Source organism: Lactuca serriola, chromosome 4 (assembly GCF_051521515.1).
Source record: "Lactuca serriola cultivar US96UC23 chromosome 4, Lser_US96UC23_V15, whole genome shotgun sequence".
In the NCBI taxonomy this organism is placed as follows: domain Eukaryota; kingdom Viridiplantae; phylum Streptophyta; class Magnoliopsida; order Asterales; family Asteraceae; genus Lactuca; species Lactuca serriola.
Window position 1 is genome coordinate 4,278,796 of NC_136411.1, and position 27,415 is coordinate 4,306,210.

Consider the following 27,415-nt stretch of genomic DNA (forward strand, 5'->3'; position numbering starts at 1 on the left):
GGTAAGATATACTATAATTCATTTATCAAAATATATATTGTCAAATGATAAACATAAATTGTTCAAAATTTTAAACGAACTCACAAGATATATATACAGTTTATTTTGATTGCAAAAACACATCATTTAAATCAGATTATCTATTCAAGATTTATAAATATTTTTGCGACTGTCTCCTCCTTAGCATCTTCAGTAAAACAACAGTTAAATCTTCCAGCAACTTGAGTATCAGGGGTAGATTAGTAAATTGAACAGTTGATCTTACCTCGAGATATATTCTTGCCATTCCGGCCTTACAGTGGACAACCTGCAAAGAGTTTAAAGGTGTATGAGATGGCAATTGTTGAGAAAATGATGGAATGGAATGAGTGATTACTTTCAATTATCATGTTTGGCATGGTTACAGGAATGAAATCATTCCAACATGTTTGTTATGTATAATTGGAAACCAAAAGTGATTTAAGTTGATAAATAAAGAAAGAAATGTTAGTTTGTTAAAATAAAAGTTTAATCAGATTAAGATATAACACTAAACATATAATTATATAAACAAATCTTTTGCAATGTTCTTTTTCATTCCAACTTAGATTCTACAGAAAGAATATCATGATTTTCTTTAAAAAAAAGTAGGGGATAATGCATCATATAGCATTATAGCCCCTTGAAGCAAAGATTACACCTTGTACTTATCTTCACATCAACAAATTATAAAAAATTAAGCTAATGTACCTAATATGAAACATAAAATTGGAATATTAATATAAAAAACCGTTCTTACCTTGTGATATGTTTTTAAAAACCTAGTTACTTCCTCCATGTGGTTATGATAAAATCCCTACACCAAATTTCAAACATTATCAACAAAACTATTTCATTATTTATGCTAATGCCATTTAACTTGATAATAACAAAAAGCCCATTACCTCAAAATATCTAAAGTATCCAAAGCTCGTAACACCAACAGGAAATCTCATAGGAATTATATTCTCAGTAATATATGTCATATATAAATCAAATCTCCCTTCCTGTAACCAAATTAAAGTAACAATATTATAAAACCTAACAATATGAATATCATACAACTTATAAAAACAAAAGAAAATTAACTGATATCTTCTTTTGTGGGACTCTCTCAAAATGGTTAACTTAATCAATATCTCATTTAGCACTTTTCTTGGACTCTTTTACCCTTGTACACTATCGAAAAGTCACAGTGAAGAATAGTAGAATACCACATGACAACTCTAGCTCTTGAATGGACCAAGTATTTACGACTATAACAAATGATGATCACAAAACGACAATTGTTGCCTATACATAAATTTGATGTGAAAATATCATGTCAACAAATGGTCTAATCTCCTCACAGCCAGTTAAGATAATATTATTAACCTATTCATTGATATCTATTTGTGAAAGATTATGAGAAATTGTTCTTTCCTTCTTAATATTATATGTAAGTAGCATACTGGCGAAACTTATTTCTATATGTTTTATGTGCTTTACGAATAACCAAAATGAGTCATACAATTATAGCCTAAGAAAAAGAGCATGCTACACTAATAGATAGGCTGGATTTTGACTTTTTATGTTAAACCTAACACTTACCAAAAACAGAGTTAAGAACATCTTTCCCAAAATTAACACCAACACGTTTGCTTTAATTTAAATTGTGATCAAGAGAAAACATTTTTTACAGATGTCAACTACACTCTAGAACACAGACTATAATTTTCGACTTGCTACAAAAATAGAGCTTCATCACTTGCATTGATGACTGAAGACCTTGGTAAGCCGGATCTAGCATGTTTGCTATTGCATAAGTAGCTAAAAGCCCTAGTTTCATAAATGGAGCTAGATTTATGAACCTCAGGTTATCGGGTGAATTATTACTAACGACACGAAACACATTTGATTTTGCATGTCAATCAAGCAGGCAATTCACTAAGACAAAATTGAAATTTGATTTAAACAAATTAAGACAAGATGTTCATACTGTGCAGACCTGAAGAAAGAAAGTGATTAACGAGAGACGAACGGAGATACTAGATAGGCTTAATTCCACAGTTAGTAACAGATGGAGCGTTGATATCGCAAGCAGCGGGCAAAGCTAGGGCTTTAGTGGCATTCAGCGACATGCCCAATTGCGCACTGTTTTTGAACGCTTCACACAAATAATGTGCGTCTATTCTCAACACCGATTTAATCCCCAAGCAACATGTTCCTTCGACTTCTTCACCGTGCTTCCGATCGTCACGTACGATAGGCAATCTGCCATGTTCAGTATCACTGACTCGACGAATCGTGGGTACATCGCTTCCGCAAAGATGCATAGAATCAGAACGGCGATTGTTGTTGGCATTTTTGCTGGAAAACTGTGCTTGTCTGCGTTCATATGTGTATGAGCGAGAGAGGGGGAAAAGAGAGAGTTTAAAAACGAGCGGTTTTGATGATAACAGTGAGACGTTTAAAAGGAGGATATTATTTTTTTATGGGTCTTTATCAAATGGCACAATTGGCCCATTCACTATTATAATTTATACTTTTAGTTCTTCGTTCACATAAGGCGATCAAGTGACCATTTTTTTTGATTTTAAGACTAAGAGGAGTAGTAACATTCTTAACACATTGTCATGTCAGAATTTGAAGTGCCACCTTATTTTTGATCATTTAGCATTTAATCTTAGCATTTGGTAGGGAGTGGTAACACTCCTAACATTCTAATTTTTTTGATTTTCTTTTTCTAATTTAATTAAATTACATTATTTTAATTAAATTGCTTCATCACACATTTGGTATACCTATAACATTTCCCATTACACCTGGAAAATAATAGCCAACAAACAGTGAGTTCAATCCCCACATTTTTAAGCTCAATAAACAGAGCATAAGAAACGAAGAAATTAATGTACCTAAAACTTCAAAATCTCCACTAATTGATCCCAAATACTCTCATTCATCGCCAAATCCCTCTCTGTCACCGACATCTTACTCGCAATTTCTTCTTCGTCCTATGCTCTAGCTCATCTCCTTCATCTGAAACTTGTCGATGACGATCTAAGACCCAACTGAATGCGCGAATTAGGGTTTATTGGTATTGTTTTGAGGTATTCTTTGTGGTGAATTAGGGTTTTAGAATCCATGAATCGGGTATTGATCTGGTTTGCTGTGGACGGAATGAAGAACTGAGAAGAAGATGAATTGCTGGAGAAGGAGTTGTACCGACCAATCACATTCGTTTCTCACCTTCTCTCTCTTCTCGCTAACATAGTGACGAGTCTCCGGTGGCGAGGCCCCTAGCGAGCGCTAAGGGGCGGTGTTCCAAGTTGTTTAGCGTGTTTCGCGAAGGTATTTGGCGAGTCCACTCCGCTTAACCTAAGCCTTTTAACAGCAGCTTATTTTATGTCATTAGGTTAGTGGCTATTATTTTTAGTCATTAATATTTGTTGTGATATTAAGAGAATTTTTTTTTTTTATAATTTAGTGACCGATGAGTGATAACTATCATCGAATTGATCACTAAATCTATAATATTACCAAATTTCAGTGATGACTTATTATATGGTGGCTAAAATATTAGATCATAACTAAAAAAATAATCATTCCTAAAGACTTTTCTTGTAGTGATTGTTTATGATAAGAGAAAATATATTTGGATTTATTTGTTAAAACACAAGTCTAAAATATAGGGTATTATACCAAAATTTCGTACTTATGTTCAAAATCAATTCAACATAATGTCAAAGAGTTGGATTTCAAGTAATTTTTTATAGAGAGATTATTCATTAGAAGTCAAATGTTGGTAAACCACAACAAAATTCAATGGTTGAAAGCAGTGTTGTAAAATTCGCCAAGTTGTCCGATTACTCCTTCGAGTACTCGCTACTCGGCCCCTTACCGAGGCGAGTTGCAAAATCTCAAGTACTCCCCGATCGGCCCCTTACTGATCTGAACAGTATTGTAAAACCTGGTCAAATCAGTGATTAATATGTTTAATATACTTAATGATTTATTATTTAACACACGCACATGTGATTATTACTATATATATCTTAAATTTTAGCAATTATTCACGAAGTGAGACCATTATACGTTTTTCTGTTTTTGTGTATTCACATGTATCTAATTTTGTTATATATTTCAATTTGGGCCATTCCAACATAAAATTCATATATAAATCCTGGATTAAATATGACTAAAACCTCAATCTAAGCTTTTAGAATTGAAATGAAGTATAATTTTCTCTCCCTTAATTATAGCAAAACAACTTTTCCCAATTGAAACTTTTGTTTTCTATAATTAATATTGCTAACTTGCAACACTTATCATAATTATCATGCTCCCACTAACATGATGATTATTAGCATAACACTTATGCTCCCACTAGCTTTGACATGTACTCAAAAATCAGCTGGACTTCTAGAAATCAATACTTTATTGACTTTCTTACCAAAGTTCAGACTTCTGATACAAGATGCTTTGATAAAACTTTATCAAAATCATACACCTTTCCTTAGTTAGCACACATGTGTGTCTAAACAATTTCAGAACTATGAAAATGGATGTCGTAATCATAGTCTCAATTGTTTAGACCTTTGCCATTCCTCACAAGTCTATGTTAGTGTGTCGGTTAACCACACATGCTCCACTAACGACTTTGAGAATGCAAATATCACACTTGCTATCTACCTAAAATCTACTTAGTGAAAGCGTTTCCTCACCATCGTTTTCATGAATCGGAGGGAAATCTTATGACACTTAGATTTTATGGTGTGTGTGTTCCTATCCATGTGAATTTGTCAAAACCATAATCACAAGACACGGTTAATGACAAATCCAAACTCATATGGATTGAACTTGTGCAGTCTTAACTTCTTGCCACCTAGCAACACAAGGGTCTGTCATTGCTTCCAAGTTGTTATGCAACCAATTGAGAACTCTCATAACTCATATGCAAATCCAACTTTCACTAGAATGGGCAAATAAATAGGAATATGTCAACACGATAGCTTATAAACCTCACGTCGTGTGCTAGTGATAAACTACAGGTTTTTACTCTTGATTAGATTTTGAAGCTTTTTCAAGATCTTTAAGACTCCCACTGTCCTCTTGACATATAAGACTCTCTTGCCAAATATTCAAGAGATAATGCGGATTCTTTATCGAGACAAACACTTCACACAATTGGCCTTAGTTGGTCTTTGTTTTATCCAAAACATCACAACATACCAATTTCAAATGTATAAGAGTAGGACACTTTTACTCTTACATTTGACAAGTGTTATAAACCTTTCTTTAAGATATGTCACTCAAGTTACAATCTTGGAGTATGACTCCAAGAATTGTTTTGGAACGAAGTATGACTCATCTTCTTGATTTAACCATTTCAGCAATTCTTGATTCCTCTTCTTAGCCATAGGAATGCACTAAGATGTCCTTAGAGGACCAATTGTGATATGGTTTCTTAATCATTGAGATGATCACAAAACATGATACTAAAGTACTCTCCCATCTTTTTAGATTTTAGAAACTTTTATCTTTCTGCCTAATTTGATTCTTCTCATTCGTTCTGCCATACATCGAAACTTTTTCCAATGTTTCGGAATTATACTTAACCTTGTAAGTATAACCATATTTACTAAACTTTAGTAAATCATGACAAATAGTCTTATCAATCTTTTGTGGTGGACTTGACCAGTGCACAAGAATGTGTACTCGATCCCTTAGTCCTTCACTTGACTCATATATACATGTGAACAAGGAATTAGTCTTAATTTTCCAAAGATGAAGATTTTCATTCATCATACTATACAACTTGCATAATTCCAAGTTTCGGTCTAATTGAAACTTGGGTGATGAGAATCTTTTCTTATTTGGTAAATTTAGACATTACCACAAATGAAAGATTCAAATTCATATTTCCATTATTGCTAGAAATATACAAACATCAATTTTCCATAAGTGCCATTTCAAGGACATAAAAAATAAAACAAAATTTTATTTATTTATCAAATGCGGAAAAACTTTCCTTACAATGCAACTTTAAATGGAAACTATGTTATTACATATTTCATAGCAATCTATCATTACTCTCTAAGTAGTAGCTCAAGAATCTGATCATCGAACCATGCGATTGAAATCCATCTTCGCGATCAGATTCAGCATACTCTTTCTTTAAGTTCCATTCCCTTTGCTCGATCCTGCCATACATTAAAAATGTATTAAGAATCTCCAAATAGGAACTTAAGAGAGTTAGATAGTGGACTTACCTGAAGCAGAGTCAAGCATTTTGACTAGATCTTTCTTAGATCTTTCAGGTAGTTATGGCAGCTTCGCAACCAATGTCCCTTCCTTTGGCAATAGAACCATATGGACCCTTTGGGAATGGTACACTAGACTATCTCAGACTTGCCTTTCTCTTTACCATTTGGTCAACCGAGTTGACTATGGCCGATCCCTTTCCATTGGGAAGAGAAATCTTTTCTGGATATCCAATATTACCAATTGTCAATGTCCATTGTAGTTTGCGAAGTTGATCTACATAATCAAGTTTGCTCTACTAGTGCTCTAAATCATTGTTGATTCAACAGCACCAAGCAAATAGATAAGATCATTAAGGGTCATGTCATAGTCTTTTACATAGTAGTCCTTAAAGAACTCACTATGGGACTTAGGAAGTGATTGAAGAACTTAGTAGTCCTTATTAAGGCTAGGACCCAAAACAATATTGTATAAATTGGAAGAGGGATGTCGTAATCCAAGCTATAGAATATTTGAAGGTAGGCGAATGACGATTCACCAATTTCCACCATGAAAAACGAACTAACTTATTAGGTTTTAATCGGATTTGAAACTCCTAGATCTTTTGAGATTCATCGAACTTTTCAATGGCATGTTTCAATCTCAATTGTGCCCTCTCAATCGATGTGTTGTTTAATCACACGCGCTCCATCGATACTATGATAAACATTCAGTTATCCTTTGCCTACCTTGTTAAGTCAAGCTACTGTGTCGGTTAACCACACGCGCTCCACTAACCGACTTAAGCAAAGTGCAAAGTGTAATTTCATGGGTTAGTACCAAATTCACATTTTCCTAAAGTAACTAAGATTGGAAATTTATAAAAGGTTTAGTTACTTTATATTTATCATTAATACTTTTAATGAAGGGAGAACTCTAGTCCTTGTCCCACCCGTTCGGCTAACGACCATCCACCAGTCAAGGAAGTGGTGGGTGAGAGTGGACACCCATTAAACTGTCATTTTATAGGCAATAACCTTATACCCCCCTTATAGACTGGCTTTGTGAATGAGGCCTACTAACGGTAAGACGGACTTGCTCTTATATATATATATATATATATATATATATATATATATATATATATATATATATATATAGGGTTAGGTTATATTGTTTCTAGTAACTATTGTGTGCCAGAATGCACAAATCTGGACCACCGGATGAATAGAATCAACAATCATGATCTGAGGGTCTATGATATTACAATAGGATATCATGTATCCTATAATCACACAAATTTCAGCAAAAGGGTATTTTGGTCAATTAACCTATTTTAAAAAACGAAATTTTCGGATTTTAAGGGATCATTAATTCCCTTATTTTTAAAAAATCTGAATTTTTTAAATTAATTCTAATTCAAATTTTAATATTACTTTTAATAACAACCGATTTTATTCTGTCAGAATGACAAAAAAGTCAAGAATAAACTAATAAACATATTGCGGTTTTATTCTTGCAGAATATTGTTTCATTTAATATATTTTTTATATTAAACATGCTTAAAGAATTATACAACATATTATCAAGAATAACATTTTCTAAAGAATACGAATTTTATTATTTAAGAATCACTATTTACATTCATCGGTAAAGAAAAATACTATAAACAATTATTACAATCATTCTAAAAAAATTATGACTAATAATGGTTTAATGATTACATTTATTCTTAAAGATTAAAACTAAAAATGGTTAGAAAAGAAAAAAAACCATCAAAATCTAACAAAAACACTACTCTATTCCGAAAGAATATATTATTGCTAAGAAACAATTTATAAATTCTGACAGAATACATTCTGTTAGAATACAAATATTGTTTTCCATGTTTTCTTCATTTTCCACATTAATGGCAACATCTTCAAAACCTAAATTCACAAGGAAAACATAATCAATTTTCAAAATAATAAAATTTTAGTGCATTAAATAGAATAAAACAATTAATCCATATTTCATTCCAACAGAACTGGAATTCACTTCAAAATCAAAATCAAAAAGAAATTGGATGAAAAGGTCATAGATGATGGTTCATTTTAATTAATAAAGTTTGCAAAGTAAATGAGTTACACAGGAGGTTATACCTCCTGTGTTCGGTTTCTAAGAGAATAAAAACTATAAAAAAATATCCATATTCCATTCCAACAGAATTGGAATTCTTGATTCCATTCCGATAGAATTTGAATTCAAGATTCAGTTACCGTATGCATTCTATTGGAAAAATATCAAAGTGGAAAATGCATAAATCAGTAGAACAATGGAGATGATATGCAGAATCGATAAAAATTCAATCACTAACCATGAATACAATTTGAAGCCATGACATGTTGAGCGATCAATACGGTAATATTTCTCTTTGACATTTCATCAAACACTTTTAGGGCAACTGTTAATTTGGTCCTAACAAAACCATCCAATTGCAGTAAAATCGAAGCACACTGATCAAATCTCAGATAATAGAATATTGTAATCAATAAAGAAAATAAGACACCTGATTGAGTTTTAAATTAACTTTTATTCTGTTTCAACATGTGTTTCCTTTTGATTGACAGTCAATGAATCACCAAAGAAGCAACATCCAGTTACCTTATTTCTTCTTCTGAGTATCACGTTCCAGTCAAGAACACGGTGTTGTTCTTGACAAATCAATCAAGAAAATGGGACATCACACCTTCATTGCTTCTCCTCCATTTTCCCTGTCAAAACACCAAAGCTCAAACACCCAATCAAAACACCCATGGATTTCCTTCAAAACTCAAACCCATATCCCCTTCATTATATCAATTTTCCAGGAAAACCCAAACACCCCAATGATTTCTATTAAACATCAAATAACAAAAAAGAATTTTTTTTTTACCTGATTGATGATCGACGACCGGTAAACCAGCCAAACACCCCTTGATCGACGAATGATAACACCTCCTGCGGCCAGTCAAAGACCGGAGACCCTTTCCCTTACTTCCCGTCGATCCTCACTGCCAAACCACCCTCATCAGAGATGCTGTTTGTCACCACCCACATTATTGGCTGCAAATCCTTCCTCCCTCGTTCTTTCTGTAAATCAACAACAACCAAACACCCATAGAATCATCGACCACCACCAAGTTCTCTCATCCCCCACTCGTTTTCCTATCGGGTTTAAGGCTTCAAGGGTGGCTCCCTTCCATACACCACTGTCTTTTCCATCGTAAATCTTCGATTAAAACTTCCATTCTCCTACAAGAAGTTCTCGAGAAATTATTTTGAGACGAGATGATTTTGTGATCGGCGGCCGACTGATAAAGGGATGTTAGTTTGGTAGGGTTTAACTAATTAAGGAGAGATTAATTGAAATATTTTTTCACCATAATTAGATAAACCAAGTTTACCATTATACCCTTTTTAATTTATTTAATGATTTATTAATTCCTGAATTCTCATTGGTGCATTTAGGCACACAATACTTACTAAAAACATTTGAATCTAACTCTCTCTCTCTCTCTCTCTATATATATATATATATATATATATATATATATATATATATATATATATATATATATATATTGTATAAGGGTTGAATTTTAACTTTTAAAATTCTAAAGGCTTAACTTGGAATTAAAGTATACATGAGGGGAAACTTTACAAATTCCAAAACTTGAGGGCAAGTTTTGAACTATTCAAAAACTTTTCAATTCCATAACTTATGTGTTTAAAGTAGCTTTAATGAAAAAACTCTTCAAGTTCCATAACTTGAGGACAAGTTATGGAAGACTTTAAAACATTTAAAAATGAGACTCTCCGTTTTTCATAACTTATGGAAATCTTATGAGTTTTAATAATCATAAATGTGACCATTTATATAACTTGAGGATAAGTTACAAAAACACATATTATGAACAACTTTTAGATTAATTTGGATTGAAAACATATTATCACATAACTTTTCTATTAATCTAAATCAACTCATAAGAACAAGATAATTCAAATCAAACACTTTTTCATGTAATTAGCCTAACCAGTAAACTAATACAAAACATGAATCTATTGACAATTATCTATAAAATTGGATTAGCATGAACATTACCACATTAAAAACAGGTTTACAAGTTCAAAAACAGCTTAGGGTAGTGTTCCTAGTCCAATTCCAGCTAAAAAACTCGAAAATATGCTGTCTGGGGCTCCTACTCGTCGAGTGTATGAACCTACTCGACGAGTATAATTGAAAACAAGCCTAGGATCTGATACCACTAAAGGGTTTTGAGCATTCTAACACTCCTAAGGTGTACATGCAACCCTAAATACCTTGGATCTATGTTTTCTCTATTATACATGCAAATATCAATTTTTCCAAGGTATTATTCTAACTAGCATAATATAAAGAACATATAATATAAATTCTAGTAGAATTACATACATCTTTGTTGTTGCTTGATTCCGTGGAGCTTAAGAGCCTAGTACCTTAAGTGTGACACCTCAAATGGTTCACACAACATCACCAACATCTTGGAATAACTTGAGAGAAAAGGTTCCTATGCTCAAATCGGCTAGCCCTCATGTGTACACACACTAGTGCCAATTTCTTGAGCCATGGGGTCCTTATATATGGTGGCTATTAGGGTTACACCATGTAACTCATGTCTTTCCATATTCTTCATGCTCCATGGGTTAAAACGTCCATGGAGTATCCATGGGTTACTCTGTGGGTTTAGCCCAATATGAAGAACTATGGATCATAAGCCCACATATATAAGAATGAATGATTTACACAATTAATCCCCATATATTTAATTAGTCTCCTTTTGATCACAGAAATAATTCCAAATTAATTTTTGATCAATACTAATTAAATAATATGATTTCATATTAATATATTAGAACTTATAATTTATTAACAGATCATAATTATCCTTTTTCTCACAAAATTCTATCCAAATTGTTCGACGCCATGCAACCCAAATGGACCATGCCAATCGGGTCAAGTACATACCAATTATAGTTGTGGACTTAGACTCTAATCCAACACTAAATGCTTCCAATGGCTCAAAAGGACAACTCTTATGGGTTGGAACTACCATAACACAAGAAGTCTCATCTATGGGGCCAAAATGCCACAAATAACACCCCAAAACTACAACTAAGCATGCAATGGTCAAGTTTGAAGCTTGATACTTCAAATGAGTGAGAAAAGATGTCAAACTTCTGGATCTACAAGCTCTTTTCACGTTCTTACTCCTTCTTCTAACTCCTTCTAAACTATCAAGACCACCCAAAATGTGCACCAAAATTGCTCACAAGGCATACAAGAGGCTTAGGGTTCGATTTCTACTCTTTAGGGACAGTGGAGGCTGAAAGGATAAATGTTGGGGCGGACATAAGGCCTTTATATATGGTGCAACCCTAACAATTAATGTTTGGGGATCTTGAGCATATGTGGTGCGTACTTCTCCGCGTCCACTTTTCCCAACTTCTATGTTGGGCGTACCCAGCTAAACATGTGCATGCATCCTTGCATGCGTGGGACTGATTTGCAAGATTTTCCATCCAAGGACCAATTCTGTCAATAACTTTGAAATGCCATAACTCACTCGTCCTAGGTCCGTTTCCAACGAACCTTTTGTCCACGAAAAGGTGGCGAGAAGCCCTACGCTCCTAACAACACCACCAAGCCTTAAAACCTTCCGAATAAAACCCAAAACCCATAAAAGACCGAGATATCAATTTACATTCATACCATTGGCTTCCAAAGACACAATCGAATTCATGAATCACTTGGCAACTAGATCCACATGGGCTTAAATCCTTCCTTTCCCGAAGTCCTAAACTCCATGACAACTGATGATTGGGTTGCAGCCCCAAGCAATAAGGCAAATCTAAAACCGAGTTTTACATACATTTTCCATAAAATGAAGACATTTCCATAAATACCTCTGCTTCATTTTTGTCCGTAAATGCTTCTGTTCCTCACCATGATAATCATGTTCCACTGCCTCCTATTGGCAGGCCTGTTAGATCTTATCATCATCCTTCGTATTTGAGAGATTATCATTGCAATGTTGTTCATAATTCTTCTTCTAAAACCCCATATTACTTAGATAAATTCCTATCTTATGACAATATTTCCAAAAAAACACCGACTCTTTGCAATGAATGTTTCTTCTCATTTTGAAACCCAAACACTACAAAGAATAATCAAAACATTAAGAATGATGTCATGTCATGAAATATGAAGTTGGATGCTATGAAACACAATAATACTTATACCATTGTACCCCTGCCTCCACACAAGAATACAATGGGTTATAGAAGGGTATATAAGATAGAATATGATAGTTTATGACCCAAATAGAATTAGGAAATTGACATAAATAAGTTGTTAATTTATGATGGAATTAATAAATTAATTATAAATTATTATGATAATTAATTAAAAGGTTTTAATTAGTTAAAGAGCTTGAAAATTAATTAATCCAAGAGATTAATTGGAATATTCTAGAAGCTCGTTGAGACCTAGGAGTGGACAGTTTTGAAAGATTCCTCGATAAGGATATGACATGTTTGAATTACATAAGGATTAACCCTAAAGTTTGAATCCTTTTAGGTTTCTATCTACATCATATAAATAGACTGCTAGGGATAAACCCTAGAGCTGCTGATTCCTCACTAAAAATCATGTAAAATCTCTCCCTATTTCTTAGTGGACAAATTCTTAACCTGTGTTCTAGGGTTAGAGAATTTCAACTAAACCCTAAAAATAGGGTTTCTTCCTTATGCTTTTGGTGTTATGGGTATAACTTCATTAGAGCGGTTCTACTTTGAATCCTTCATCCATTACATCAATCTGGAACATACGAGATCACAGTTAAACAATCCAGAGGTTAGTAGTTTCTTTCTTGTTGTTTTTAAAGTTTGTTTCTATAACTAGTAAAACCTAGATCTTGGGTGCATGTACATATAGGTAAATATTTTGATTGTTTTTGCTACCTTTAGATAGAGTATTAATGCTACTAAAACCCAACAAGCCTAATAAGTTTTAGTTGTATTGCACAAACTTTGTTAAAAAAATCGAACAATAAAAAGAAACAGTGATATTAGAGCAACCAATTTAGTACGTAGGCGTACCATGCGTACACTGGGCATACAGCCATTGAAACCAAACCATAATTTTTAGGGTTAAGACTAGGGGTGAACAAAAGCGGGTACCCGGCCAAATTGCTTGGAACCGGAACCGGAACCAGAACCGCCGGTTCCTAAAATATTAGAACTGGAACCAGAACCGCCTACATCGGTTCTTTAGACTTTGGAACCTGGAACCGATAGAAACCGGTTCCAATACCGGGTATCCGGTTTCAAAAAACTTTTAAAATATTCTCAATAAAAAGTAATGTTGTCTTACTTAGAAATGGTTGAACTCAAGCTTTTTAAGTCGTATAATGACCATCGGCAACTCACAAGGAAGGCTTTCATTGCCTCTCCTCTTGAACTCATTACTGACATGTGCCCTCGTGACTCACTTCATCTCCACGCCGCATAACCAGATCTATGCGTCGTGTAGCACCGAAATTTAACTGTTTAACTTTGACTTTCATTGACTTTCTCAGAATAGCTAAGTACGTTTATCTCTACTTCGAACGGCGATAACTTTCTCATACGAACTCCATTTTTTTAAGATCTTTATATCAACATAATTGTGTCAAAGTAAACTATTACTTTCTTTCATAATCTCGTAGCTAAACGTTACTCATTTTCTGATATAATGCAACAAGTATAACGACATACGTATTGCATCATCGAAACATCACCATTTATATTAGTTTATTCTCTATAGCAATGTATCTAACAACATTTCACGTAATAATACATGTCATGAAAACAAATGTTACAAAATTACTACTAATTGCAACTTTTCAATCAATATGCAAAAAAAAAATTGAATTAGATCGAAATACATATTGTTTATTTTAAATGCAAATTCATCTAATGTCTTGAGATAATGTCACAATTAATAAGAGATTGCTAAGAATAAGATAAATGTTTGTATGAATTCAGCAATAAAACGTAACACGGACCCTAACTTCACACTTAGGCACATAATTAGTGGCACAATCAAGTGATAGGAAGTATAATTTGTACCAACAAATCGATCACTCAAAGACTTTAAGAATAACATGAACAATGACAAGGATACCTGTGACGGTGACGATGGCTAATCAGAGGTACAAAGGTGCCTACCAAACACTCTTAATGTTGAATCATTAAGAGTCGGCCTCTTAATGGTTACATTAAGAGACCTACCAAAAAGCCACTAATATAATTGTCATGCTTAATATGTTTGTTTATTTTCTACAACAGTCGTTTTTTAAGATGGAGTACATATTTTAGTTTACTCTTATTTTCCTTCTCGTAAATTGGCATATTAAAGATATGATAGATTACTCAAATAAAAGGTAAAATTGTAAAACTGAACATTTTATTTTTAGCAATGACAATAATTTTGGGACAACTAGAAATAGGAAGGTAGACGATAAAAATGAGACGGAGGGAGTAGTAGTTCATAAGAGTTAAAAGGATTAAAAAAGAAATACACGTTTGAATGTGTTCACATTTGAAGAATAAAAATCTTTTTAAAAGATTTCAAGCATTTCATCAAACTCTAAAAAAGTATTTACTCATATGACAAATTTCTTAAGCTTCCATCCCAATTTGTATTGTACAACCGTAATGCACAAACGATAACAACAAGTTCAAGTGTAAAAAAAACTAGGGCATTTCCGGAATTTCACAAACCCAATCTTTTAGGTCTCAAATAAGTAGAACTCCCTTGCTTCAATCCAGGCATGGAGATTGCCTGTTGCTGTTTCATCCTCTTGGCTCTCTCCTTGGCCTTATTCCTAATCTCATCTTCCGCTTGCCTTTTCCTCAAAGTCTCCATCTCTTCTTCCATAGCCGATTTCTCCTCTTTCTGCTTCTTTTTATGCTCCAACATGGACGTATCCGAATCCTTAACCGAGAAGAACATGGGCCCCATTTCCGCCAGCCACTGGGGCTCAACTGACGTGGCACACTGCATGTACTCTTTTGAAGTCAAAATCAGCTCATGATACACCACATAATCCGGCGTATACCCCAAACCATACAAAGCACTACTCGGATGCAAATGACATGGCATCCCGTTTCTACAGTTTACATATTCTCCAACTCCTTTCAACCTGGCAGCATTATGAAAGTAAGCCGAACATATCGCTTTTCGTACAATATCCCAATCCGGATCGCATGATGTGAGCGGGATTTTGAGTGTTTTTAGAATGTCTAGCAGTTGAGATCTGACCTCTCGAGCCTTTCGCAGACCTTTCACTTGGAGGAAATGATCGTTGCACCAGTCTCCACGATAATCCTTGGCTTTCCATTGTTTGTAGACGTTGAGTAACGTTAAGTGGTCGGATTCGGGCACAAAGAATTTTTCTCGGGCAGCATCGCTTTCTTCTGCCCGGTCTTTCGGTCGGAAAAATACAGACGGGACCGAGAGCATGGATACGATTGTCAACACTTCGTCTAAACATTTCAGTTGTTCACCGACTAAAAGCATCTTGGCTAACGGTGGATCAAGCGGGAATTCAACCATTTTCCACCCGAGATCCGTTAGACCCCCGACATTGTTTAACGCCCCCAAAACCCACAGCTGATACATCGAGTTCAAGATATTATCTTGTGGCGGCGGATCCATGAAGTCAAAATCCAATAAGTTTTCGATTTTAAGAGATTTCAGAAGCAAAACGACGTTTCCGAGATTAGTCCTCTGAATTTCTGGAACGGGCTGTGGGAGCATTTCGTTTTGGTACGCGGTCTCGGTATAAAGACGATAGCAAGTGCCTGGCCCGGTCCTACCTGCCCGACCTGCCCGCTGGTCAGCGGCTGCCCGGCTGACCGGGAACACCTGTAGAGCATCCATACCCATACGCGGATTATACACCTTCATTTTCCCATACCCGGTGTCGATAACGTAAAAGATTCCGTCTACAGTCAACGAGGTTTCCGCAATGTTTGTAGCCACGATGCATTTGCGGGCCCCCTCTTCGGCTTTCTGGAAGATTTTTGCTTGTAGGTCAGCGGGGAGTTGGGAGTAGATAGGGAGGATTAATAAGCTGGAGACTGTTTGCCTTGTGGTGGATGCAAGCTGTTCCATACGTTCTGATAAGGCGTAACATGTTGCCTCGATCTCGTCTTGACCTGTCATGAAGATGAGTATGTCACCGGGAGCACTCGTGATGTGGATCGTCATTGCTTGTTTTACAGCAGCTTCCACGTAATCTTCACATGGCGTTTTACTGTACAATGTCTGCACCGGAAATGTTCTCCCGGGAATGTGGAAGATCGGGACACTGCAAAATGAAACATAATTATAAAGTTAATACTAGGGTCATTATGGTCATTTCACTTGACTTCACAGGATCAAACATTTTGTTGCTATTTACCTGCCAAAAAAGTTGGAAAACTTCTGTGCGTTGAGGGTAGCAGAGGTGACTATGAGCTTGAAATCTCGACGCCTGGCAACAACTTTCTTGAGGATCCCGAAGAGTACATCCGTGTTTAATGATCTTTCATGGGCTTCATCCATGACAATGACACTGCAATATTGTATACAGAAAATTAGATGTTTCTATCATCATATAAAACACAATAAGATTAGATATATTATTGTAAAGGGTATGCTTACCGATATTTATCAAGATCTGCATCTTTCAATGTTTCACGAAGCAGAACACCATCAGTCATGTACTGCAAACAGATGAACATAAATATCTTTATTTAAAAAATTAAAAGATGATTTAGTAAACGGATTACTCATGAGTCTGTCTGACTTACCTTTATAACAGTTTTGGGTCCGGTCACGTCCTCAAAACGGATGGCGTATCCAACCAAATCTCCGAGCTCTGTTTCCATCTCCTCACCAACTCTCTTGGCGACACTCATTGCTGCCACACGTCTTGGTTGGGTGCAACCAACTATGCCATTTGTGGTATACCCATCTTCATGTAAATACTGTATATGCATATATAATAATTTCAAAATAAGATGTATGTAACATAATGAGTATTATAAAACTTGTGATTGGAAAGTAAGTAGTCAAGTACCTGAGTCAACTGTGTTGTCTTTCCAGAACCAGTTTCACCTACAACCACCACCACTTGATTCTCCCGTATCACCTAAAACAAGGGTCACAACAATGTCAACAGATTGTTTTTTTTTTGGCTATAAGTTTTGAAGAAAAAAGAAAAACATACCTGTAATAACTCATCTCGAACAGAAAATATGGGGAGATACTGACGTTGTTGTGAAAGTGATTTTGACTTTGCAAAATCACTTACTGCTTCACCCTTTTTCATGTGTTTGCCAAACTTTGCTTCTTCCTTGAAATCAACTTCACCATCTTCACCAACAACTGCTGTATCAGCATCAATCTGTTCTGCTGTCTTCTCAACCCCAAGAATATCACCAAGCTTTGAGCCAGCAAGTTCCCAAAACCGCTGACGTGACTTATTCATACTTTGTTTTTCATGAACTTCTCTAACAAGGTTTGAACCTTTTCTTGAAATAATAGCCATATCAGAAGTCGGATCCTTTAGTGGCATTATCGGTTCCGCTTGCTTAGTAAACACAATTCTCCCATCCAAAAATGGAGGCTTTGTATCTGAAACAAATACATCATAAATCTGTCAGAAACATGAAACACAAATCCTTAAATGAATAACAAAAAATTTTGTAATTCATACCATGAACAAGAAGAATAACTTTGCGTTCATCTTCATCATCAAACTCTGTTTGCACCTCTGTACCTCTAACAGCTCCAGATCTCATGAGCTGGCGATCCTCCCATTGAGCATTATCTGCAGTGAGCTGCGATAGCTTTTTGCTCTGAGCAAGTGTCATTGGGGTTCCATCTTTACGAACCAGTCTTTTTGTCACTTCTGCTTCTTTCTTCTGAACAGAAGCTTCATCACCAAGATAAAACGATGAGCTGTCAGCATCAAACATAGTGTTCCCTTCTTCTCTGTCATACCATGCACGATCAGAGTTGTACTCCATCTCTAACATCATACTCTCAGTTATCTCTGCATTATGAAAAACTTCCTTTCCATCTTCTCCATCATCCTCTAAGGGTAGTGAACTTTCTGCACCAAGTGGTCGCTGAGATCTTCCACCAGATCTTGAAGTTGAAGATCTGACTGATCCAGATGCCCTAATTGGAACAGGAGAAGGGGCAAAATTGTCCCATGGAGAATCAGAGCGACCCATAGGAGTATTGCCACCATACCAAGGAGAAGGTAATCGTGCATCAGGTGAAGCACCAAGTAACATTGGTGAAGGTGAAGGTTTATGATGTCTACTCCCACTCGAATGCCGAGGTGAATCTTCCCATTCCCATCTTCCATCATCCCAATCAGATCTACCTACAATACACACACACACATGATTCATTGTTAATAATGAGAAAATTGAACTGATAAAATAGTCATTACAAAAGTTAGTGCATACCAGGTGTCCTCCTTGAACTTTCATATCTGCTTCTTTTATTCCCATAATCTCTGTAGTCTTTTCCATAACGAGGTGATTGTTCCACATGGTTTCTCTCATCTCTATCACTACTGTAATGTCTCCTTCTTGAATCATCTCTGCTATCATACCTACGCCTATCATATTCTGTTGGATCATATCTATCACTCCGGTGTTGACTACTTCGGGAACTTCTAGATGAAGGAGTAACATCCTAAAATATCCAAATATGAAGTTAAGATAAATGTATGAACATTGAACAATCTAATATATAATATCCAAAGAAGAAGGTAGCATCCTCTAAACTTACCTCAGAGTGTGAACCATGCCTAGCAGATCTGCCACCAGCTCGTTCTTCTTCAGTGATTTGACTTTCTGCAACATTCATAACAGTTAGATAGATCATAGAAGTTGATGTGTTTGTAAAGAGTTCATTAGAACAAGTTAAAAAGGTATCACAGGAATAATACCTGAACCAGATGTTTTGCTCCCAGTGGAATCACGATATTGTCTGCTTGTATAATTGCGACCACTGCTGGATACACCACTACCAACTTCATCAAGACCTGTAAGTGAGGATGTGGTTTTTTCCACATCTTCATCAAGAGATGTCATCATAGAAGAAATTTTTTCTTTAGGAACTTTAAATGATCCTTCAGCTCGTTTTGCACTTGCAAGAGCATCCAATCCTAGTAATGATTTCCTCTCAGGCGCTCTGAAGACAACCCTATCTTTCCCAGGCAATTGTAATCCACCGCCACCGCTGTTATCAGGTTCCAATGTCTCCTTTATCTTGTCAATGTCAATTGGATTCTATTTGTCACAGTTTGAAAATCAAATAAGTTAATAACTGAGAAGAAGTATTTATGCTTTGTTAAAGAATAAACAGTTCATATTCTAAACTAACCTCCATGATCTGTGTTGACGAAGCTAAAACACAGCACCAATCAATAGAAAGAAAATCTGTTTATAATCAATTTAAATGAATAGAGATTAGTAAAAAAAATATTAAAATCGCTGCATAAAAACTATAGTTCTAATGATCATGCCCTGATCCAATGCGGCAGAGGTAGGGTTTCAGAATTGTACTTAGAAATCAATAATAAGAAGAAATTGAGAAGGCAAATGGTAGATGGTAGATGGATGTACCAGGAACACCGTTGACGTTCGTAAGCGGAGAGGCGCTGGATGTGCCGAGTCAGGAACAGAACTTCGATCAAGAAGAGATTTTGGTTTTTAGGGTTTATAATTGGATTCTAGATAAGAATACAGCTGATTTAAACACGAATCGACAATACAAATATTAAGAATATGAAAAAATATTTCATACCTTTAATGGTAAGATTCTAAGTGAATAAAGAAACCTTGAAGCAGAACTATTGAGAGGGGTGAACTGTGAAAATATGTTCTAAGAATATTGTGTGAAACAGAAAGATGAAGGTGAGGGTGGATTTGTGGCGATGTCGGTGAAGAATTAAGAGTAATTGAAAAAACTTGTGGTCGTTTGAAGGAAAAACCCTAAGGAGGGTAGGGGCGGAATCGTCAGGAATGATGGTCGATACCAATAACATCGACTAGCGATAGCCAAAGACTGGCGAGACAGGGAGAGACGAGAGCCGTATTGGTCAATTGCTTGGGCGAAGGATTTCAAAAATTTTGTTTTTGACTTAACGGCCAAGCATTGAGTTTTTTTTTTTTTTTTTCAGAAATTATAAATTTAGGGGCGTTTGATTTAAACAAGTGTTGACTCTTGACTCTGTTAGCAGCCTAGTTGTTTGATAGATGCAATATGTAGCTGACTCAGTGAGCATTGTTGACCCGAATGGCTTACTCGGTAAGCCTAAAAATCTTTGTTGGCGGGAAAAGAAAAAACTCAAATGACTTATTCAATAAGCCTAAAAATCTTGACTGACTGGAAAAAAAAAAAAACCAACAACCCTTAATTTCCTTTATTTTCCATCGTCTTCCATTCGAGACCTAAAAACAAACATGCTGAAAAAAATAGTTCCATTTGATTAGTCAGCTCATCCTCAACATCTCACATCGGCGACTTCCCTTGAACAGCATCTCCGACCGGCGACGACATTCACAGCATCAGCAACGACGTCTACAACAGGTAATGTGTTCTGCCTTTTTTTTTGTTTTTTTTTTTTTCTGAAATCACAAAAATGTTAATGTCTAGTGAAATTATTGATTTCATTCTTCTTGGATTGAAATGCTTTAAAGGGTGTGCATAAAATCAGTTGATAATGTATATTTATGTATGAAATCTGATTTTCTCTATATGAACTAGTGTGTGCTTTTAATATGAACTAATGTGTGAATAAAATCAGATTTTAGGTATGTGAAATCAGAAAATGTTGTACATGTTGGTCTAAAATCAGATAATGTTGAATATGTTGTATATGTTTGTATGAAATCAAAACTCAGAAAATGTTATATGCTTATGAAATCAGAATTTATTTGTATGAAATCAAAATTGATGTTGTATATGTTGTTAAAAATGTGATGAAAACAAATGTTGTGACGTCGTTCCGTTGGCAAGACACCGGTTGGCCAATTTAATCTCCGGTCAGAACATGTAGTCACAATCAAACACTACGTCAGACGCTCTCCGAGAGGGGATCCAGGGAGGACGTTCTGACGATCTATTCAGCAATATGGGGAGAGACTTAACGAGATATGAGAGAGGGAGAGAGAGAGAGAGAGAGAGAGAGAGAGAGAGGAGTAAAATAAATTGTACCTTTTAGGGGCTTCCTAAGTCCCTTGTATAGTTAGGGTTTCAGGTAGAGGGGACCAGAATAACGACATTTGATATATCGGGTTGTTACTATCTAATCTTTCATATGTCCTGATTGGGGTAGAGGGAATAAATGGTAGTGGCCCGTGCACAACTGTATTGACGTCTTCCTTTGTATGACAACGTATAGCCTTGCTTAGGGAGAAAGAGACTTTCCCCTAGATGACGTTGTCTAGTTTTGCCCTGAAAGGGGTAAAATAATGAGAATGTAACCCAAACTACATCGATTATAGTTTAGAATACATGTTTCATTTGAACAGATAATTGTTGTGTCATAAGATGTTTTGTATGCACATGTTTTCATGTAATAGTTATATAAACTGTAAGAAAACGTAAACAATGGTTTGAAATTTTACATTAAGTTTCCTTGTGTTTTACTTGTATCCCCCCCCTTTTAAAACATGGAAAAAAATTATAAAAAGTGTAGGGGTATGAACTCACTTGATAAATGGTGATTTGGGCAGCGCTTCGTTTCTAGAAATGATTTTACTTGACGAAACCACTAGTTTCTGATGAACACTGGGCTTTACGCGGGCAAAGTTTCGACTGAAAAAAGATTATTTTCTCGAGGACTTCGATGGCTTCGGGATTTCTTCGGGTGTTAGGGGGTTTCCTTAGGCGTCGGGGGGTTTAGCGTGGCTTAAAAGGGTGTTTAAAGGTAAAGATGGAGTGAAATTTGTAAACTAAAGCCGGAAGCCTCGCATCCTATTTATAGGAGGCTTCTGACCTCGGTATGCGGGGCGTTGCTGCGAGGGACGCTGCGCATTCCAGAGCGCAATGTGTTCCTTCGTACGCAGCGCGTTCGGTGAGACGTGGTTGCGGATTGTTTTTCGGGTTTCGGACGTGTCAACGGTGCGAGATACGTGTCCACCTGCATGCGAACACGGTGCGTTCCCTCGAACGCATGGCGTTCCCCTTCGGATAAGCCTCGAAGTGTGTGTCCAAAACTTCAAAAATTCATAATTTTTGCATACGAACTCCGTTTTCGACGTTCTTTATATCCACACGTAGGTGAGACCGTACTATACAACTTCCATTTAGACTTCGTCGACTGATTTTGAGTTTATTTGTAATATTATATTTTTAACAGGCCGGGACATAAAAAATCCGTTAAAAATTCATAACTTCTTCGCTCGACATCCGTTTTCGTCTATCTTTTTATCGTTGAACTACTATTGACGAGATCTTCGATTCTCATTTAGGTCGTGTCGGCTAGAAATCGATCGATCTAGAATTCGAATTTCGGGCTGTATCTTGCTATGTTGAATCTTAGAAATTTCATAACTTCCTTATATGAAGTCAGATTTGGACGTTCTTTTTATGCATGTTCTCGATTTAACGTATGCTACAACTTTTTTTTAGGTTGTTAAGGCTAAAAAGTATTTTATCGTGAATTCACTTTTTACATCACACAGCGTTGTGCCAGTTCTGTCGCGAAACTTCGATAGGTAATAACTTCTTTGTTATAACTCGGTTTTCAGTGTTCTTTATATCTCCAGAATCCTTGTCACGACCACTACAAGTTTCTTCTTGGATATTGAGTTTATCTAACATTTTAATTTTGACGATCATTATTATCTTAATTTATACATCTTTATTACTGTAAAACTAGTTACAATAGTTGACCTAGACTATTACATTAACTTGAAATATCGGGTTGTTACAATATTCTATGATAGGGTGAACCTCACGACAAGGCAACTACTTGATGCACAAGGACCTTTAACTAAGAAGAATCTCGCTGAAAATAAAGAATTAATCCAAGAGTTTTCAAAGCTTTCACGAGAATATCACAACCCACGTAACGATAGAACTAGGGGGACCAGGAAGGGTGCTTCAGAAGATATGACGGAGGTAATGGCAATGTTAAGTAGCATGGATAGAAGAATGACCAAGATGGACCAATCATTTCATGTGATTCGTGTGGGTTGTGAAAATTGCAATGGTTCACATTTGACAAAAGATTGTTATTTGGATGAGAACGAGAATAGAAAGGCTCGACTCTACTACTCAAGTGGAGACCGCTACGATGAAGATTACGGGAAGCTGAATAAGGAATGGTTGCTTTACGATGACTAAAAAAAACAAAATCCAAAGAGGTCGAGGCTTTTACCAAAAAGAACAACCACAACCTGAAAAGAAAGTTGATTTGGATTCTATACTTACTTGGTTCGTGGAGGCTTTAGAAAAATGTCACGATACAGCTGATGCTACTATGAGAAATCACCAAGCTTCCATTAAAGACATTCAGACTCAACTTGGTCAGTTAACTACATTGGTTAACGAACGGTTACCTCCACCAATTAACATAAGAAACCACCACCACATATCATGGCCATCGATACTGAAGAAAACACTATTTCTGATTTTATAGAAGCTTTGGAAGAAGAGACAAAGCAGCCCGAATCACAACCAAATCAGATAAAAATAGAAGACAATAATGTTGCTAAATTACCATCCTCAAAATGTAAGGCTTCAATCCTCACGACGTGGGCCCGGTCTAGGCAGGAAAATTTTGTTGATGTTCAAGCTTATCAACCTTCTTTACCATTTCCTTCTCGAGCCAAAGTTCATTCGCTGGAGAAAGATCATATTAAATTTATGATGCAATTAAAGAGTACTCCGATTAATACTCCTTTATTTAATCCTTGGCACAAGTACCCGAATTTGCCAAATTTCTTCAACATTTACTCGATACTTGCCAACAACTAGAAAATACCTCCAAGGTAGTCCTTAGTGAGAAGAGTTCTAAGGTTATTATGGAAGGGATACCAAGGAATATGGGAGATCCTGAACGCCTTACACTCCCATGTGAAGACATATGCTTTAGCCGATTCTGGAGCGAGTATAAATTTGATGCCCTATTCATTTTATCAGAAGCTCAACCTTCCAGAATTGAAGGCAACTAGAATGACGATTCATCTGGCCAACCATTCAGTGACTCGTCCTCACAGCATAGTTGAGGACATTTTAGTGAAAATTGGAAAATTTATTTATCCAATTGATATTGTAGTTTTTTTTAACGACAATGCAAACAATATTGTAGTGTTATACATGAAGGACGATAAAAATTTCCCAATTATCTTGTAACACCTATTCCAGCTATCATTTAATTTATTTAATTTTAGGGTTTTGTGCTTGGACTCGGCGAGTTGGGGAGTTCCAACTCGTCGAGTAGAGATCATTTATGAGTGATGAGATTAAAACGTTTAGATCGATAAGATTCTTAAACAAATAAATCAAGAACACAATGTAAATAAGAACACCAGATGAATCAATGCTTATGTCGAATGATTAATAAGTCACGACCTCAGAAGAACTCTATCAATAATTGTTAATGTAGAGGTGTGCTAGGGTTACAATACGATCAAAGAGAAAACTACAAAAAGCGTACATACTAAGGTGCATGCATGCACTATATAAAGTAAACCCCAATAGATTTCGACAAAAGGCCAAATGAAGCAACACCTCATAACTCAACAATCTCCCCCTTTACGTCAATTGAGGCGAGATATTACTGTTGCAGAACCTGAGTAGTCTTCTTTACTGTTTTGAACAGCTTCGGTATAATAGCTAGAATAGTGCGACGAAAGTTAATATACCACAGAATCATGTCATTGAAGATCTTCTTTGCAGCATCGTCATTGGATTTACATCTGTTGACTATATCCAAAATATGTTCAAGAGCATCAGTGGAGAACAGATGCTTGTCAGACAAAGCGAACAAGCACTTTAATGGAGGAGTCGAACCTCCAACATCTTTAGTAAACATCACCGTTAAATGTTCGGTGTCAATATTACCCATACTCATCTTGTTCACATCGCTATCCTTTCCAATGGGTTTGACAGTAGTCTTCTTCCTCAGAGTCGAAGCAATCGCCTGATCAAGCTTTGCTACTTCATGTATATACGAAACCAACATTCTCTTTATGTGATCAAGAATGGGTTTGTACTTCTGCTCATTTGACAACAAAATGTTAGTCAACAAAATCCAGTCATGAGGGTTGAGATTCGGCAAGTCAGCAAGAGAAAATTCATGAACTGAATCATCTGAACCACGAGTAACACGGAACTTCACATTGATAAATTTCCCCGCAGCAACTGGCTTCAAAACCTTGACCGTGGTAATCTTCTTTGCACTCCAGGTCAAATACTGAGGTTGTGAGAAAGCAAGGTAGTAATCAATTAGTTCTCTATCAACCTTTGGGTCAGGTGAGGGAACAGAAGCAATTGGCTCAAAACAATGAAAAAATAATGCCCTTCGGGTGATCGGCATGTCGAATTGCAGGTCTTTAGAATTAACCAAGTCAAAGGAAATGACTGGCTCAAGCCAATGAGTACTTGGGGATTCAATCGCTTCCTTCAGCAGGTTTTCCAATGTCCATAATGGAAAAATAGATTTACTTCATTCCAAAATGTCATGAGCATCTTTAGCTTTTCTTTCCCTCTCTTCGGTTTCACGGGTTTACTTTAACGACCCTTCTTGATTCACATCTTCTTCTTCTCCACTTTCACCAACAGTTTTCTTTCCTTTATCTTGACCAGTTGAACCCGAAGCTTCATTATCCATCGGTTTTGTAGTGACACTTGGTTTAACAATAGGAGGTGGAGGATTTTCTGTTGTTGGAGTTTGGCTTTTGGGTTTTTGCTTTGGTGGAGCTTGACTTGCTTTTCCCCCTTGTTTTGGAGGGGCGCCCGCCTCCGAAACACTCTCGATTATGCTCAAAAGTGCAAGAGTTGGACACAGTTTTTCAGCCAAACGCCTCCTGATGGTGATTGTGAGAACTATATCATGGGCATCCAGGAGATCAACCAAAAGAGCATGAACATCGGCAACACAAGATTTAACAACTACTCGTTTGTTCTTGAGATCATCAATCTCCTTCTGGGCTTGGGTAAGCTTTATAGACTTAGTTTTGAGCAAAGTGGCTTGTCGAGCGAGCTCATCCATCACTTTATTTTCCATAGCTAGATCAGCCTGGAGTTAGTCTAGATGATAGTTGATAGACTTATTGAGCATCGAGTGATCAGATTGGATGTCAGAGTGAACAATTTCAAACTTTACTAGTTCGACTTGGAGAGAAGAAACAAGCTTCTCGACAGAAGAATTCACTGTGTTTACATGTTGATGCGACTCAGCTTGTAGAGACTGCAAAAAGGCTTTAGCATCGACCATTAGTTTTTCGAATTTTTCGGTCGCTGTCTTAGTGGATTCATCGACGACTTTGGTTGCTTTCTCGATTGAAATTTCATTCTGCTGAACCAAAGTGGCTACTAAAGCTTTAATAGCGGCATCAGAATATGCCGAAGTGGAGGATTGAGATGAAGAGGCGAGCAAAGTATCAAGCTTCTCATTTAACTCCTTGAGATGCCTCTTGGTGACAGGGGCATCATCATCGTCATCACTTTGAACAGTGTAGGGACTACAGTGAAAAGTATCAAAATCCATATCAGCGCCACCGAGAACAGTATCTGATTCTTCTGAGTTGATTGGTGACAAAGGTTTTGAGGTAATGGGGGTTTCAACACCTGAAGTTTGTGCCCCCGCATCAAATGTGTTGACTGGAGGTGTAGGTACAGTAGAAATTGAGTTGGGGTTCACGAATGAGTCGTCAGAAGGTAGCCTTAAAAGAGAACAAAATCTAGCCTTCGAGAATGAAGTCTTCTTATCAAAGATTTCAAATAAAATTCTTTCATCGGCCTTGACATATTTTGCAGAAGAATAAACCTAAGAAAGGAGAGACATTGGAACGTCGACTTTGGTAAGGGCATTCACCAATGGTGAGT

The 27,415-nt window shown here is 36.2% G+C and overlaps 1 protein-coding gene and 1 long non-coding RNA gene across 3 annotated transcripts; both read right to left on the reverse strand.

The window, feature by feature from the left end:
• Window positions 1–51: 51 nt before the first annotated feature.
• LOC145099916 (uncharacterized) lies at window positions 52–2,024 on the reverse strand. Its single transcript, XR_013704690.1, has 4 exons — window positions 2,006–2,024; window positions 924–1,025; window positions 779–835; window positions 52–307 (listed from the first exon to the last, which is right to left on the reverse strand). It is a non-coding gene; the product is annotated as an uncharacterized LOC145099916 (long non-coding RNA).
• Window positions 2,025–14,917: 12,893 nt separating this feature from the next.
• On the reverse strand, window positions 14,918–20,460 carry EMB3011 (RNA helicase family protein). 2 transcript variants are annotated; one of them, XM_079038070.1, is made up of 13 exons: window positions 20,159–20,460; window positions 19,978–20,038; window positions 19,736–19,791; window positions 19,299–19,641; window positions 19,139–19,203; window positions 18,811–19,042; window positions 18,048–18,725; window positions 17,559–17,965; window positions 17,409–17,480; window positions 17,140–17,316; window positions 16,991–17,052; window positions 16,749–16,901; window positions 14,918–16,655 (listed from the first exon to the last, which is right to left on the reverse strand). In XM_079038070.1, the coding sequence occupies exons 3-13, from the start codon at window positions 19,739–19,741 to the stop codon at window positions 15,056–15,058; spliced, it is 3,795 nt and encodes a 1,264-aa protein (XP_078894196.1). In that variant the 5' UTR covers window positions 19,742–19,791; window positions 19,978–20,038; window positions 20,159–20,460; the 3' UTR covers window positions 14,918–15,055. The 2 variants fall into 2 exon arrangements, with proteins under 2 accessions (XP_078894196.1, XP_078894195.1); XM_079038069.1 differs by having other exon boundaries at window positions 19,978–20,084.
• Between the last annotated feature and the right edge of the window lie 6,955 nt (window positions 20,461–27,415).